We start from the raw sequence: 17,840 nt of genomic DNA on the forward strand, positions 1-17,840 counted from the left end.
GGGATACTGGTTGGGCCGAAATCCTTTTGAAACTGGTTAAAACTCTCAGGGGCCCTTCCATTTGGTTTTCTGCAGCTGTGGATTCCCAACCAACAGTCATTGTGATCTTCCAAGCCAGAATGTGCTCTGGGCTGGAGTGGCAGCCCCTCATTCTGTCATTCAAGAGCGTGGGCACCCTTTGGCTATTTCTAGCATTTGTCTGGTTAGCCTTTGGGAAACGACTATAAGATAATAATAATGGGTACTAATTTATTGGGCACATTTAATACTCAAAGCACTGTTCTAAGCACTTTACACATTAAATTATTTAATGCTATAAACAGCCTTGTGATGGAGGACATCATTTTACAGATAAGGAAACTGAGGCATAGCACCAAGATTTCATAACAAGTGATTGCTAACATATAGATTCAAACCCAGTCTGACTGCAGAGCTTTGCTCTTAACTACTTTGTTACACTGTGCTGTAGACTGGTTTCTAACATTGTGCTAATCAAATTAATGTTCTCCCCTTAAGTGAAGCCAGATTTAAGACCATACTTATGCTAATAATTCTGACATAGATTTAAATATTTTTAGAAATCCTCTTTTGGATTACCTGGGTCATTTCACTTAATTTCTCTGGACATTATCTGTAAAATGAGGGGACAAACCTTCACCATTTGGAGGTGAGTTAAATTTTTGGAACAGCTAGAAGTCAGTTTTAACCAAGTTTAGAAAATAAAGTCAACAACCAAGAATGACTTGGTGGGATGTACGTATATATGAATAAGGCCATTGATTACAGAGGAACAAATCCAGATATATATTTTTTTTTTTTTTACTATTTTTGACTTGTTCTTTTTTCTGTCATGTTTTTGACATTTTGTTTTCCAGATATATGTAAACACTGTTTTATCATTACCTTGTGATTAGCCTCTAAGACTTTAAACTTAAGTTTGATCCTTGACTGTTGGTTTCGTTGTGTGATTTTTTGAAAGTTCTTTAATTTCTTAAAACTTTAGTTTCTTTGTCTATGAAATGGGGATTACAATATCTATTATTAATAGATATCCAATATTCCCTTAGAAATACACTCTTAGGACATGAATCTCTGTAATGATGACATTATTAAGAGGATTCAAAGGAGAATACATATAAAGTTCTCAATAAATACTAGACTTCCTTCAGCCCATCTACCCCAACACGAAAAACAACAGCAATAATGACAATCCTTTTGTAATGTGAGAATTTATAATATATGTAATTTCTCAATATATGATCCAATCTTTACATGCTGGAGTTTTATTTTTGAAATGAAATTGATTATCTAATTTTAACTTTATGAGTTTTCATAGTAAGTCCTTTATTTACATAATCCAAGACACTAACCTTTAGAACTGTTTAATTAGCTCTTGTATTAATTTAATTACTGCCTTGTTCATCATCATAAGCCATCTGTCTACTTAATCCTTTGATAGCAGTTAAAATTTTTTGTTCTTCACAATAATTTTTCCACTAAATGTTTCCCTCTAAGCTTCTAATATGTCTGAGACTTAATTGTAATTTTAATTTTTAATTTTGTTCTGTTCTAATTATGACTGCTCATGTTTATTCCAGCACTATACAACTGCTTCTGCATAAAATCAACTTGTAGACTAAAACAACTGCTCTTACAACTTAAAAAAATGTTGTATCCATGCTACAGTGAAGCCTCTACTAGTTATATAAACCATGCAAGAAAACGATTTTTCTATTTTAGAGTTATATTTTCATAATATTTCAGTGTCTTGAGAATGACAGATTTCTTTGGCTGAAAGGGACCTTTTAGAAATGATGAAATTGTATACCTTCATTTTTTTATTTATTTATTTATTTATTTATTTATTTATTTATTTATTTTTTCCATAATTTTTTTTTTTATTATACTTTAGGGTTTTAGGGTACATGTGCACAATGTGCAGGTTTGTTACATATGTATCCATGTGCCATGTTGATTTCCTGCACCCATTAACTCATCATTTAGAATTAGGTGTATCTCCTAATGCTGTCCCTCCCCCCTCCCCCAACCCTACCTTCATTTTATAGGTGAAGAAACGAAGGAAAGAAAGACGAGATAATGACATACTTAAGATCACATTTTTATTGATAAAGTTGGAACTAAAATCCTGATTTCCTTATCTACACAGACCTTTTTCCATCATACCACCTTAGGGGACAGATTGACATAGATTGTTGTTATATTCTTTCCTCTGTCAACAATGTTTCTTCATATCAGTCCTGTAGATCTAATTTGGCAAGCAGTTAATTTCAAGAATAATATCAGTGTTGCACAGAAGTATTGCTTATTGGTCTGAAGGAAGATTGGTATGTATCTTAAACTTACGATTTTGTTGTCTAGGGTAGTGAATGAGAGCCGACAGGTACTCCAGGAACCTGATTTTGCTCAGTCTCTCCTGAGGGATCCAAATACTCCTATCATAAGAAAGTCAAGGGGAACTTCCACTCAAGGAACATCCACCCATGCTTCTTCAACTCAGCTGGCTATGGTGGATGATCAAAGAAGCAAAGCGGGAAGCATCCACAGCAAAGTGAGCAGCTACCACGGCAGCCTCCACAGATCACGTGATGGCAGGTGAGTTTTGTTAGTAGTGTAGTTTATTTCATAAGCTGAATTATGATCATACAGCTTAAGAAAGAAGAGCAGCCAATTCTGAAATAGAAGTCAAACATAATTAAGCCTTTGAATTTTGCTAGATAGAGTTGTCCCAGACTATGGTCAGACTTAAAGTCAGTCAGAGTTGTTTCGATTTGATGCAGTAAGCAATATGGGAGTTATTGCAGGGGATTGAGCAGGGAGAAGACAGGGTAAAAGTGGTTATTTTAGTAAGATTAATTTAGTAAACAATTATGGAACACCTACTACATCTAGTACTCTTGCTAGGCCCTGAGAATACAAAGATGACTTAGGCATGATTTTTGCTCTTGGTAAGCTCACAGTCTATTTAGAAAGATAGTGTAGTCAGTTTGTGGTTTAGAACATGGATCTGGAATGATAAGCCTCAGTTTCCTCATTTATAAAATGAAAATAGTAGTAATATCTGCCTCTTTAATAATGTTGTACAAATTAAATGAGATAGCATACCTAATTCCTTGGAAGAATGCCTGTCTCAGTGAGTACCTCATATCAGCTTGTGTTATTATTGTAATTGACAATTGAATTAATATATAAGTATGATAGTATAGTTCAGGAGTTGGCAAACATTTTCCGTGAAGAGCCAGATAGTAAATATTTTAGGCCTTATGAGCCATATGGTCTTCACTGCAACTATTTGAGTCTGCTGTTGTAGCATGAAAGCAGTCATAGACAATATGTAGTCAAGTAGAAATAACTGCATTCCAATAAAACTTTATTTGCAAAAATAGGATTTGGCCAGCAGGCCTTAGTTTGCCAACCCCTGTTTACTAGGTACAGTAGTAGCATAGTGGAGGGAGTGATTAATTCTGGTGGCTAGGGAGGGGGTTGGTTTCACAGAGAAAATATTTGAGAGAAGCCTGGCTGTGGGTTTCTTGTTAAATTTGAGAAATGAGACACTAGAATTAGAAACTGCCTGGGAGCTTTTCAGTAATTCATTTGAGAGATGATAATGGCTTATAGGAGAATGGTGGCAGTGGGAAGAGAGGAAGAGCTGACCTAAAAGATATTTAGAAAGAAGAAATGATATAGCCAGGTGTTGTGGTGGGCGCCTGTAATCCCAGCTCCTCAGGAGGCTGAGGCAGGAGAATCACTTGAAGCCAGGAGGTGGAGGTTGGAGTGAGCTGACATTGTGCCACTGCACTCCAGCCTGGGCAACAAGAGCAAAACTCTGTCTCAAAAAAAAAAGAAGAAATGATAGAGATTGGTAAGAAATTAATATTAGTAGCTGGAGAGAAGGAATGTGCTAAAGATTTTTGGGGGTGTTTGTTTTTTTAAGATTTCTTTTGGGAAACTGAGAGAATGAAAATTATAATACCTGAAACTGACAGGATTCTATGTTCACTTGAAAACATCTGTTTCCACAGCTGTTTCTATCCTGTCAGTCTCAGTCTTCTCCTTGTCCTCCTAGTGTAGAATCCGATTCTCTGTACTTTTCTTTTTTAATCTTCTGTTTTTTCCTCTCAACTTGTTTTCTTTTACCTCCTGTTGTTCAGCTACCCTGTGTTTAAAAGAGCAGCAGTCTTTCTTTGTGCTGATTTATCTTTTATCCATTTCCTTTTTCTTTCCTGGCTAGATTTTTGAAATGACTATTTTGAATATTTTTCTTCTCCCTAATCCATCCTTTATGCCTTGAAAGTGTAGTCTTTTTCTCCTCTCTACCTGCCCAAACTGTACCCTCTAACATCACCAGTGACTTCATTTTAACCACAAGGATTTTTCTCCTTCCTTCCTTCTTTTGTTCAACTTAGCACTCCTATATGAGAAGCATTCTTCTAAGTGCTAGGGATGCAGAGATGGAAGACAGAAGAGTAAACAATCAATTACAATACACTTCAATAGGTATAGTAAAAATATGTACAGGGTGCATTGGGATCTCAGAGAAGAAAACCATTTAATAAATCATAGAAAGTGAAAGCTTTGCAAAAGAGATGGCACTTCTACATTGAATAGGATTCAGAGGAGGCAGTTGAGAGTTAAAGACAAGGAAACAGCACATGCAGAGGCAAGGAAGACAGGCAAGCAGTTAGGTACGTGGGTATGGCTAGAGCATAGACTGCATGTTTTGGCAACTGAAGGAAAGGAATTCATACGAGGAGTTTGCATTTTTCCCTGACAGCAGTGAGAAGCTATCATAGGACTTCAGGCATTGGGGTGAGAAAATCAGATTTGTATTTTAGAAAAATCACTTGCCAACAGCATCGGAATGAAGGAGATTATGAGTGAGACTAGTTAGGAAGTTTCTACAGTAATTTAGGGGTCCCAGCTGAAAATACTTATAAGGAGGGAGGGAATCAGAGTTCTTTTAGAATATATTTATCAGTCACCACCCTCCATGGACTCAGCTTTATTTAATGTTATTGGCCTTATCCTTTCTTTTTTTCTTTCTTTTATTTATTTATTTTTTATTTTTTGAGGCGGAGACTCACTTTGTTGCCCAGGCTGAGTGCAGTGGTACTATCTCAGCTCACTGCAACCTCCGTCTCCCAGGTTCCAGCGATTCTCATGCCTCAGCCCCCTGAGTAGCTAGGATTACAGGCGTGTGCCACCACGCTCAGCTAATTTTTTGTATTATTATTAGAGACAGGGTTTTGACATGTTGGCCAGGCTGGTCTCGAACTCCTGGCCTCAAGTGATCTGCCCATCTCAGCCTCCCAAAGAGCTGGGACTACGGGCCTGAGCCACCGTGCCTGGCCTGGCCTTATCCTTTCAATGATGAATGAATAATTATTTATAGTATAATACTTATGCATGTGGCATACTGTGTATAAAGATGTATATGGAAGAAAAGTAAGATGTAATTTATGCATTCTAGGAGCATATAACCTTATAGGAAAGATAAGACATACACATATAAACCAATTAAATAATAGCACAAGCCAGGAATATAATTAAGACAGTGAGTGTTAAAGATAATAGATGTAGAACTGCAGGAAAGAGAAAGGTCAGATTGGTTCGTGAAAGTATCTTAGAGGAGATAAGTAGGGTGAATGAACAGTAAAAGATGAGTTTATATTAAGTAGAGAATTTCTGAGGGCAGTTAAAAATAGATTTCAGCCACTCTCATCTGAATAGAGCTGTAGCTTAGATAAGCAAGTTTACAAACATCAATATAAGGTAGTTGGCAATTAAAATTGTGAGCTAGAATCCCTTGAGTCACTATTAAAAAAGGAACAACAGGCCAAAAACAAGACCTTGGGAAATATTCACAGTAATAATAATACAGGAAGAAGAACAGTGGGCATATGAGTCAGAGAAATTGCTTATCATTCTTTTTGTTACTATTTTCCACATAATTGTCTTTCCTCAGCTAAGTTTGCAGCTTCTAGAGAATAAGAACTAGGTGACAGCATATTCCTCCACAGTATCTGGCACAGTGCTAGACATGTATTTATAGTAGGGGATGAACAAATCTATCAAATAAATAATGACTTTAGAAATAATGTAGATGTTTCCCAGAAATTCAGGAGCCAGAATGACAGTGGCACCTTACTGAAGGTGTTCTGTAATGCGGCACATGAATACTCATACTGTAGGACTCTTTGCTGTACCCAGAACTTTAGGGCAGATTTGAGAGATTCCAAGACTGTGGTGAACCAGAAGTCTGAACAAGGATTTTCATAATTTGAAAAGCCATCTCGTGGAGATTTCCTTCTGCTTCAGTCAGTTTTTAACTTTGTCAACACTATGTTTTGGTCATTTTCTAATCATCTCATGGTATCTTGGCTGTGGGATCACACACATACCCACTTCCCAATACTCACTCTGGCCCAGATTCTTTGCTGATAATTATTGATCTCTGTGTTATATAAAACAAAATAGGCCTAGATGAATACACCTGCACACATATGTCAGCTTCAAAGAATAAGTAATTGGTGGTTAGATGAGAGGGTGAGTGAAAAAGGAAGTGGATAAGTAGGTGGAGGTTTGGAAATGAATGATTAGGTTGGTAAGTTCGTGCCATGACAAGAAAAAGCTAGGGAATAAATAAGGAGGTATTAGTAAAACTACAGTTAATTCAGTTATTTAGATTAGTGATAGCAACCAGTATGGAAACTCAAAAAGAGTAAATCATCTTCAAGATTTTTTTATGTTGACTTTGGAAGGCACCATAGTATCATCTTTTTGACAATGGCAGCAAATTAACCATCCTAATTGTTTTGCCTAAGCTTATATTAAAATTAATTTACATTTTCACACTGTGTATTAGAGTCAGTGGTCACAGTGGTTTAAATGACTGTCAAAAAATAAACTTGGTAATTCCTACATAAACAGTTGAGATTAAACAGTATATTTAAATTTATTTTTCTATGTAGTTGACTCTTAACTATCCATGGGCAGGTTGTTCATATTCTAAAATGTTTTGTGGATGGCCTTATGTGTCACTTAAGGAATTTAGATTAAATTATTCAATATAGTAAATTTTTCTATGAAAATATATTATTTGAGTTTTTGTAACTCAAAGCTTTATATTTCATTTTAGAAAATACTCAGCTTATATTTTTATATAGTGATTTTTAAAAGATAACTGTATATCATTACTAGAAAACCGCATCATATTTTGCTCTTTTCATTTGCCATATTTATTTGAGACAGATACTTGGGAAGCCATTGAGAGGTGAAAGATCTCCAAATCAGCTGCCAAGTCATATTTGGAAACTTGGAAAAATCTTCTACTCAGTTTTAAGGCAATAATCATTGTGCAAAATAATAATTATTAGTCTGGAATAACAAGCCCATTCTGAAATGTTTTCATCTGCAAACATTGTCATTATTTGCCAAAACATGCAGAACAAATTTAAAACTGTTTTAGGTCCTAAATATGAAGTATCTTTTAATAAATAAGAAATAACTTTTTACCCATTAACATGAGAAATATTTACAATATTTAAATATTTATCTTTTCACATTTAACTTTTCTTTTTTGCTTCACTGAAACAAAATACATGTTTTTGTTTTTTGAGACAGAGTTTCGCTCTTGTCACCCAGGCTGGAGTGCAATGGCACAATCTCGGCTCACTGCAACCTCTGCCTCCAAGGTTCAAGCAATTCTCCTGCCTCAACCTCCCAAGTAGCTGGGATTACAGGTGCCTGCCACCATGCCCAGCTAATTTTTGTATTTTTAGTAGAGACAGGGTTTCACCACGTTCGCCAGGCTGGTCTTGAACTCCTGACCTCAAGTGATCTGCCCATCTCAGCCTCCCAGAGTGCTGGGATTACAGGCATGAGCCACTGTGCCTGGCCAAAAGACATGTTTAAAAAAAAAAAAAAAAATTTCAAAGGACTTCTCAAGTTTTAAACTCTGATCTAATGAAAATGTTACTAGAAGATCACCTCTGTGGTGTATAAATCTATCTTTAAGTTTTATAAATCACACTGAGTCATGAAATTTGTTACAATTATTTTTGTGAAGGAATGGTGGATTAACGCTTTCTGACAGCCAACAGATCTGCAGCTGCTTATGATGTTTTTTGATGACTGTTTAAAAAAAAAAAAAACCTAGCCTGCTATATTTTATTTTTAGAAACATTACTTAAAACTTAATTAAAGTTATAAATTATACTAAGTTTTCTTTGAGGTTTATTATCCTAAATCAAATACTTTTACAGAATGGCATATGTATAGGTGTTAAGTATAAACAAAAAGTATTTTAAACAAATACTTCTTGAGGCACTAGGGATTAAAAGATAAAATATGGTCCTTACCTTGAAAGAGCACACTATAAAGCCAGAATCTTTGATAAATAGCATGCTAGCTCCATAAGCAAAGGCCTAATAAAAAAGTCATAATTGATTTTCCTGACCTTGACTGGCCTAGAGCTAATCTCATTCCTCATGGCAAAGCTTAGTGAGTCAGGACTGCAACAAAAGAAAATTTAACAGCCCCACTGCTGCTTTTCAAGATAAGTGCAGAGGAGATAGCCTGCAGTTAGCAGAGGAGCCCAGCTCACATACTCCAAGCTGGGTCTAGAGCTGAAGGTACAAAGAATTTGCTTTAGCCAGAATATAGGTTACAGAGTGTTAAGATGTAACTTCCAAGCAGATGTAGCTTCCATGAAGGAGCATCTTCACAGCCTCAAGCCCTGATGAGAAGTAATTAAGATAATTTGCAGGTAGTTAATTCAGTTGTGAACTGGGCTATCTGGAAAGCAGCTTTCGGCACATACTGTCATCATTACTTGCCAGTTTATTCATTTTTTTTTTTAGGTTACTCCAATTTCTCCTCTAATTTCATATTCTCCCTCTTCCAGTCAGAGTCTTTTAATACAATTTGAATGTACCCCTCTACTGATTATAACCACTCTTCTTGGCTGCCAGGGGCAATGCCACATTTCTTCTATTTGTTGTTACCCCTCTCCCTGAACCCACCCCGTTCAAAACTGCTTTGAATGAGAAAGGTATCCATATTGAGTGCAGCTTCAAATCGTTCAGCCTTATTTAATCTTAGCTTCTGTCCTTTTGCAGAGAATGGAACCTTAATTCTGATTGGATTATCTCTTCTCTTTTGTTGGCCGTGTCAGTAATTCTACAGTGTTAATGAAGTTAAGCAATCAAAAGTTGGTTATTACTTTCTCATGATTGGTTTCCTAATAATTTCCCTTACTGAGGCATTTTCATGAAAATTATTAGTGTTATTATATTTTCTAGTGTGTTCTGTTATCCACTTCAAAATAAACTCTCATGACAGGTACACGCCCTGCAGTTACAGAGGAATGGAGGAGAGACTACCTCACGGCAGCATGTCACGACTAACAGATCACTCCAGGCATAGTAGTTCTCATCGGCTCAATGAACAGTCACGACATAGCAGCATCAGAGATCTCAGTAATAATCCCATGACTCACATCACACATGGTACCAGCATGAATCGGGTTATTGAAGAAGATGGAACCAGTGCTTAATTTGTCTTGTCTAAGGTAGAAACCTTGTACTGTTTATAAAGCAGATTTTATTCTTTGCCTTTTGCATGACTGATTGCTGTAACTCACTGTTAACATGCTTTCAGTCAAGTACAGATTGTGTCCACTGGAAAGGTAAATGTTTGCTTTTTATATTGCATCAAACTTGGAACATCAAGGCATCCAAAACACTAAGAATTCTATCATCACAAAAATAATTCATCTTTCTAGGTTATGAAGAGATAATTATTTGTCTGGTAAGCATTTTTATAAACCCACTCATTTTATATTTAGAAAAATCCTAAATGTGTGGTGACTGCTTTGTAGTGAACTTTGATATACTATAAACTAGTTGTGAGATAACATTCTGGTAGCTCAGTTAATAAAACAATTTCAGAATTAAAGAAATTTTCTATGCAAGGTTTACTTCTCAGATGAATAGTAGGACTTTGTAGTTTTATTTCCACTAAGTGAAAAAAGAACTGTGTTTTTAAACTGTAGGAGAATTTAATAAATCAGCAAGGCTGTTTTAGCTAATAGAATAAAAGTGCAACAGAAGAATTTGATTAGTCTATAAAAGGTTCTCTTACAATTCTGTCGAAACAATCTTCATCCAGAGATATTCAGGGTTTGGATTAGCAGTGGAATAAAGAGATGGGCATTCTTTCCCCTATAATTGTGCTGTTTTTATAACTTTTGTAAATATTACTTTTACTGGCTGTGTTTTTATAACTTATCCATATGCATGATGGAAAAATTTTAATTTGTAGCCATCTTTTCCCATGTAATAGTATTGATTCATAGAGAACTTAATGTTCAAAATTTGCTTTGTGGAGGCATGTAATAAGATAAACATCATACATTATAAGGTAACCACAATTACAAAATGGCAAAACATTTTCTCTGTATTCATAGTTGTATTTTTCTACAGTGAGATGTGATCTTGCCAAAGCCACCAGACCTTGGCTTCCAGGCCCTCCTATAGTGAGTTGATTGTCTGCACTTGCCTTGCCCAATATCCAGTAGGCTACAGCTTTTGCCCCACACCCTTATTTTCAGATTCTGGATCATTCATGTTTACAGCTGAAATATATATAACCTCAGTCCAAAGTGGTGATTGATTTGAGTGTTTGAAAATCGTTGTAGCTAAATGAAGCATGATTAGTAGTCTTACTATGAATATCATTTAATCTTAAAAAAATCAAGTAAAAATGTTTATCTGGTAATGTTTAAATAATTTACAATATGAACTGTAAACCTTATTAGGCATGAAATCAATCAGAAGAGAAAGAAAAATGCTGGAACATGCTTGATGTATTATGTAAAAAGCATATTTAAACAAGGGTCCTCAACCCTGACTGCAGATAAGAATCACTTGGGTTACTTCAGATGCCTAACACCTTCCTCTCGTACAAATAAGAATTGGTAGCTTTCTTAAAAAAAATTAAAAGAAGCATTCCAGGTGATTCTAATCTGCAGCCTGGCTTGCAGCTCACTACTTTAACTTGCCCCTGATGATCTGATGGCATCATATATTACATGAACATCCACATGGATTCAGTCTTTCGCTTTTATATCATTATCTAATATTCAGTTGTTCTGCACCTGATGCCAAATTCTGTGCTCCACTCCTAGAGAGACTTACTCAGTAAGGCCAAAGTGATAGGACTTTAAACTCTGTAGTTATAAAAATACCGCAGGTGATTCTTATGCAGGTAATCCAAGAATCATACTTTGAAGAATTATTCTAGACTCTGAAGAGGCCTGGCTCTGCCTTATGCTATTATAGTTTATGACCTTTAACAATTTAACTCTCTGAGCCTCAGTTCCCTTGTTTGTAAATGAATATAGAAGATAAATACCTACTCTACCTACCTCACAAAGCTGTCAAATTAAGATCAAGTGAAAAAAATTATGTGAAAGCTCTTTGAAAACTGTAAAGCATTATGAATGATAAGGGATTATGTTATTGTGGATTTAAGAGGTGTGAGGACTACTATAGTACATTCCTTGACGTGTGTTGAATTCATGTATACTTTCTTTCTCACCCTTTAAAACAAAAACTGCCAAGAAATTAGGTGTTGAAAAAGAATCTTCTCATCAGGCAGCAAAGTCAGTTTTCTGATAGTAATAAGTTGTCTATTATGTTATATATTTCAAAGTACGTATGTGATAATATGACTTATTCTTCATGAGAGATATTTGAATATTTGGCCCAAAATGTTTTTCATTTTTCTCTGTGTTCATTGCCTTTCTCCTTGGAACTGGAGTTAATGCTCAAAGCAGGCAGGTCTGAATTCCCTCATAACTGACAATTAGTAAACATTTTCTCTGAAAGCCAAACATATAACAACTTATTTATCAATAATTCATGAAGCTTTTGTCTGAGAATCTCCCCTGCAAACAGCATGAGAGAACTAAAACAAACATTCACAAACAAAAATAAGTTAAAATAGAAGGTACCAGTTTGAGCTCGAAGAAGATGTCATCCATTGCCATCTGCATTATATTATCAACTGCCAAAATGTTAATTGGTTTTCTTTTACAAGTGGGCCAAGGATAGACAGTTAAGTGAACATCACTATGAAAATCTTAACTTTGTGCTTCTAGATTCTTAGATAATCATTTGTATTTTCTCTATTAAATTAATTGTTGGTATATATGGGAATACTATATTGAGTTTTCAGTTACTTTCAGTAAGTATCTTAATTTTTTCCCACAAAATTTATGTAATATTGTTAATACATGGTTTTAAACAACAGTATTTAGTTTGGGCAGCAGTTTTAAGTCTCAGCTAGCTTAAACCAATCTGAGTAAGTCTGGACAGTTTTCCTACCATATGTTTAACTTTGATTGGCATATGATAATGTTTAGTGTTTTCTTTTTTCAGTTGACAACTGAGAAAATAATAGTTCTCTCCAAAATGTTAATATATTATCAAAAGGTTTTCAAAAAGTACTTTGATTTCAGCAACATTGTTTTATTCAATAATTAGACAAAAGATCTAAGATAATATTAAACTCAAAACAGTTTGTTTCAAATAACAATTGGTTAATAGCTGGCACAGGCATTCATACACAGTTTTTCAATAAATATTTAAATGAACAATTCATGTCACACAACTTGCTTTTACCCTAGTACTGAGTCTCACATCAAAGAAATTTGAAAGATCTAAATTTAGCCTATGTGAAATGAAGTCTCTGCTTTACCAGAATAATATATGGCAGAATAATATATGGCATATGTAAATGTTTAATAATAAACATTTACATGTTTATTATGTAAAGTACACCAAATGAAACATATTTTGCATAGATAACAGTCCATATCACTATTGTAATTAAAGAAATATATGTACAGACATGTACCAATCCTTTTAATTAATTTTAGAAGATGAACAGTGATTCTTAGAAGTGAGTAATTAGACTCCTTTTAGTCTTATGCTGTTAGATCTTTGTGGGCCAGCTGGGTAAATGAATCTTCAAATCAACCTTTCTTTTTCTGCTGCTCTTAGAGCAGATCTATGAAAATTCTAAGAATGTCTTCAAATTAGAAAAATTTACTACATTTTAACCTACCTCATCAGTTTCTTTGTGATAATAGCTGAAAATAACTCAAATTGTACCCATCTTAGTTTAGGCTGTATCTCTGTGAAATGAAAGGAACCACTTAATTTTTTTATGTAAATTAGTGAATCATTTGCTGGAGCTTAGAAAATATTAACATACCAAAATTTCATTATGATGATATTTATATTGCTTTTTGACATGCCAAAGGTACATTTACATATAACCATATTTGGATGACTTACATAGTCTAGTGTAATGAAAATTCCCCTGGGATTGGAATTTTAAGACTCATGATGTCAACTGGGCTGGTCATTTAATCTCTCTGAGTCTTTGTTTCTTCAATGTAAAATGTGGATAAGGTAATTTTTGGTTTTAGCCTCCCTCACTGGATATTGTAAGGATCAAATGAAGTAATATTTATTATAATGCTCTGTAACCCATAAATTATTCTACTTAAAAAAATTTTTTTTAGAGACAGGGTCTTGCTCTGTCACACAGGCTGGAGAGCAGTGGCATAATCATAGTTCATTGTAATCTTGAACTCCTAGGCTCAAGCAGTCCTCCAGCTTCAGCCTCCCAAGTAGCTAAGACTGTAGGCATACACCACTACACCTGGCTAATTTTAATTTTTTTTTCTTTTTTTGAGATGGAGTCTGGCTTTGTTGCCCAGGCTGGAGTGCAGTGGCACAATCTCGGCTCACTGCAACCTCCGCCTCCTGGGTTCAAGTGATTCTACTGCCTCAGCCTCCCGAGTAACTGGGACTACAGGTGCGCGCCACCATGCCCAGCTAGTTTTTGTATTTTTAGTAGAGATAGAGTTTTGCCATGTTGGCCAGGAGTTTTGCCGTGTTGGTCTCAAACTCCTGACCTCAAGTGATCTGCCCACCTCGGCCTCCCAAAGTGTTAGGATTACAGGCATGAGTCACTGCACCTGGCTTAATTTTAATTTTTTAAATTTTTTGTAGAGATGGGTCTCACTATGTTGACCAGGCTAGTCTTGAACTCCTGGCCTCCTAAAGCACTGGGATTTCAAGCATGAGCCACCATGCGTGATCCATAAATTGTTCTACTGATACCATTTGGTTTTGTTAGAATTTGGGGGGGCTATAGAAAACAAGGTTACAGTCTTCATTGGTATTTCTTTTTAGCAGTAACAACAAAACAGGCAATTAGACCAGTATTCATTTGGTACAGTCTTTAAATCGGCCATCCAATTAACCTTTAAAAAGTAGGTTATGCTCCTAAATTGTATTGGCCCTTTAATATGTGTTGTACCAGAGTATGCACTCAAATTTTATGTAGTTGAATTTGTAGAGCAAATTTGGGGATATTCATTATATTTTTCCTTTTATATGAAATTGTATAAGTACATTAGCTTGACTTAAATTATAAAAAAAATATATGAAGAAGAATATAGACCCTATAATGTTTTTTGTCTTTGACTTTTTGGCTTTTATGTACCTAATTCTTTCTGATTGAGAACAAGTTTTGAAAAAGTAATTCACTTGTTGGTTTTCATCATGCAAAACTTTAAATTTTAAGTCATCACACTATGAGAATTGTTTGTACACATTTATAATTTTTTTCAACTGTGTAAAGTAAGGATTTTTTCTCCATTCTTCACTCACAAAGGATAGCACTTTTATGGAAACTAGATTTACAAAGGAACTCGTGATTCTTTTAAATGCTTTTATGTCGTTTTACAGCTGATAAAAAATGTTTACATTTAATTCAGCTGTATTTCCTAGTAGCTGTATAATCTTACACATTATTCTTATATAATTTTGACCTATTTTATATGAAAATTATTGTATTGGCACCTCTTCATAATTTAATTCTCTTCTCTCCTTCTTTTGTTCCAGTTAGATGAATTTGGGAAAGGAGTAGGAAGACTAGGTATCACATGCCTTCCGTCTGATTGTAATCAGTCTCCTGGGTTTTTTACTAATTTGATCTTAATCCTGTGCTTCTTTAGTCATCAAATTGATATAGGATTACAATTTTCTCTCAGGATCCAAGTCTTCTAAGAATGAAAATGTTAAAGTCTACGGCCGGGCACGGTGGCTCACGCCTGTAATCCCAGCATTTTGGGAGGCCGAGGCGGGTGGATCACGAGGTCAGGAGATCGAGACTATCCTGGCTAACACGGTGAAACCCCGTCTCCACTAAAAATACAAAAAATTCTCCGGGCGTGGTGGCGGGCGCCTGTAGTCCCAGCTACTCCGGAGCCTGAGGCAGGAGAATGGCGTGAGCCCGGGAGGCGGAGCTTGCAGTGAGCGGAGATTGCGCCACTGCACTCCAGCCTGGGCGACAGAGGGAGACTCCGTATCAAAAAAAAAAAAAAGAAAATGTTAAAGTCTACCCACAACCAGCCATCCTTGTAGACATTTCTATTTGGTTGATTTATAAAGATTTAATATATAAAGATTTAATATGAGTTTAACATGTTTCTTATTCTGTGATCTCTAATTAGAAAGTAAAATTCTGTTGCCATAAATGTAAAAGAAAGTAACGTTTTCACTTTTATTTTAGTCAAACACCAAACCACTACGTTACTTACTTCCTGTAAGACACAGTAGTTCAATCTGTTGAAATGCATTGAAGGATAATTTCCTTCAGATTACTTTTTAAATCATCATCTGCCTCGGGAAATCTATTATGTTCTTTCTTGAATATTTTTGTTGGTGTGAAAGCGTTGCTTATACTTTATGCTCATTTTAGTGGTCACTGTCACCAGTTTTTCCCGATAGAGATTAAAAATGTTTTTTTACCTTGAAATAATTCAGATTTTGAAGATTCACTGTTTCATTATTTTGCTAATTACCATTAACTAGTAAAGTTAGTTTTTAAAGATTTTTTAAGGTTGATATTTTATATTTCCTGGAGTAGGATGGATTACTTTATTATTATTGTAGCTTTAAGGTTTTTTGTTGTATAAGTCAGCTTGTTTGTATATGCTAAATTGCAGATATTTCTTTGTGTTGTGCTTATTGTTTTTTTTTAACTTAGAGCTTAATAATTTCTATTTTCTATCCTGGAGTCTAAAATTAAACAAAAAAATCTATTTTCTAAATTGGCAGGATTTTTTTAACGATTAGTAAAATTGCATTATTTTATTTTTAAAAATACAATAGGATTTTGAGTCAGGAAACTTGACTTCTAGTCTTGCCTCTCTTTTGCAGTTAGCTGTGTAACTTTGGACAAGGCATTTTGCCTCGTGGTGCCTCCAATTTCTCATTCTCTAGGGAACAAGAGAATTAGTTTACGTAGCATCTAAAATTCCACCCAGCTTTCATTTGGTTCTCATTTGACCATTTTAAAATCATTATTTTGGTCTCATTTTTATTCTTGTTATTCATCCCATGAACTAGATCAACTTTGTATTATTTTACTAGATCCACCTGTATTATTAATGTCATTTACATGTAAATTGATGGGATTCAGATATTTTATCAACTTTGTTTTTCCATTAGTGATTTTAAGTAATTTTAAAGAAGGAAAATTATATTACAGATAATAAAAATGAAAGAAAGTTATAAATATTGGACATGGCTTTTTTAAATGGGAAAGTCTTCTTAAGCACCAATATAAGCACCTTAAATTGATATATAGAAAAGAATGACATAACATTTTGTGGTCTTTGTTCTCTTAAATATGAATATAGCTAGTTAGCCTAAAATTTACACAAAATGTATTCAAGATCAAATTAGTGAACAAAGCAATGGTTCGTATGGCTAATTTAAAAGCTATTCAATTTACCAATATTAAAATAATTATAAAATGTAAAAGAAATTTCAGAGGAGTTGATTGAAAATTTTTTGTTCAGTAATTATTCTTAAACTGCATTCTTAGGTTTATTACATAAATATAGTTGCCAGATTGCCATGGGCAAGTGAATGTCTTCATTTGAAATATTGTTAGAGATCAATGTGGCTTGTTATTTTTAATTTTTTTCTGGCTATACAGAAAATGTTCCTGGAAAGGTTCCTTAATTGTCATCTGATAGAATGTAGAGATTGAGGCCAGATGCAGTGGCTCAGGCCTGTAATCCCAGCACTTTGGGAGGCTGAGGTTGGCAGATCACCTGAGGTCAGGAGTTCGAGACCAACCTGGTCAACATGGCAAATCCCCTTCTGTACTAAAAATAAAAAAATTAGCTGGGCGCAGTGGCTCACGCCTGTAATCCCAACACTTTGGGAGGCCGAGGCGGGCAGATCACGAGGTCAGGAGATCAAGACCGTCCTGGCTAACATGGTGAAACCCTGTCTCTACTAAAAACACAAAAAAATTAGTCGGGCATGGTGGCGGGTGCCTGTAGTCCCAGCCACTGGGGAGGCTGAGGCAGGAGAATGGCGTGAACCCAGGAGGCGGAGCTTGCAGTGAGCTGAGATCGTGCCACTGCACTCCAGCCTGGGCAATGGAGCGAGACTCTATCTCAAAAAAAAAAAAAAAAAAAAAAAAAGTAGAGATTGCATTAGTTCCATATCTCAGCAGAGTTCTCTGGTAGATTAAGTGTTCTCTGCACTAGGCCAAGGAAGTTCCTGTTACCTTTGAAGATCATTGTGTTTGCTCTGATTGTCCACATTTACTAGACATATCAATCTTTTGAACACTGGTTCAAATCTGGGTGTTGGGTTAGGATCTGATGAGTAGAGAATAGTGGAAAGTTCATATAGGAAGGTATACTGGTTTCTGCTGTG

The 17,840-nt window shown here is 35.2% G+C and overlaps 1 protein-coding gene across 2 annotated transcripts in view; it reads left to right on the forward strand.

The window, feature by feature from the left end:
* FZD3 (frizzled class receptor 3) overlaps positions 1-17,582 on the forward strand; it is a 79,885-nt gene extending 62,303 nt beyond the window's left edge. For both annotated transcript variants that reach the window (XM_032143666.2, XM_032143665.2), the window contains 2 exons: positions 2,380-2,613; positions 9,361-17,582. In XM_032143666.2, coding sequence (XP_031999557.1) covers positions 2,380-2,613; positions 9,361-9,574 — 448 coding nt within the window. In that variant the 3' untranslated portion in view covers positions 9,575-17,582. The remainder of the gene's footprint in view (positions 1-2,379; positions 2,614-9,360) is intronic.
* Positions 17,583-17,840: the final 258 nt, after the last annotated feature.

Source organism: Hylobates moloch, unplaced genomic scaffold (genome assembly GCF_009828535.3).
Source record: "Hylobates moloch isolate HMO894 unplaced genomic scaffold, HMol_V3 SCAFFOLD_22, whole genome shotgun sequence".
Classification (NCBI taxonomy): domain Eukaryota; kingdom Metazoa; phylum Chordata; class Mammalia; order Primates; family Hylobatidae; genus Hylobates; species Hylobates moloch.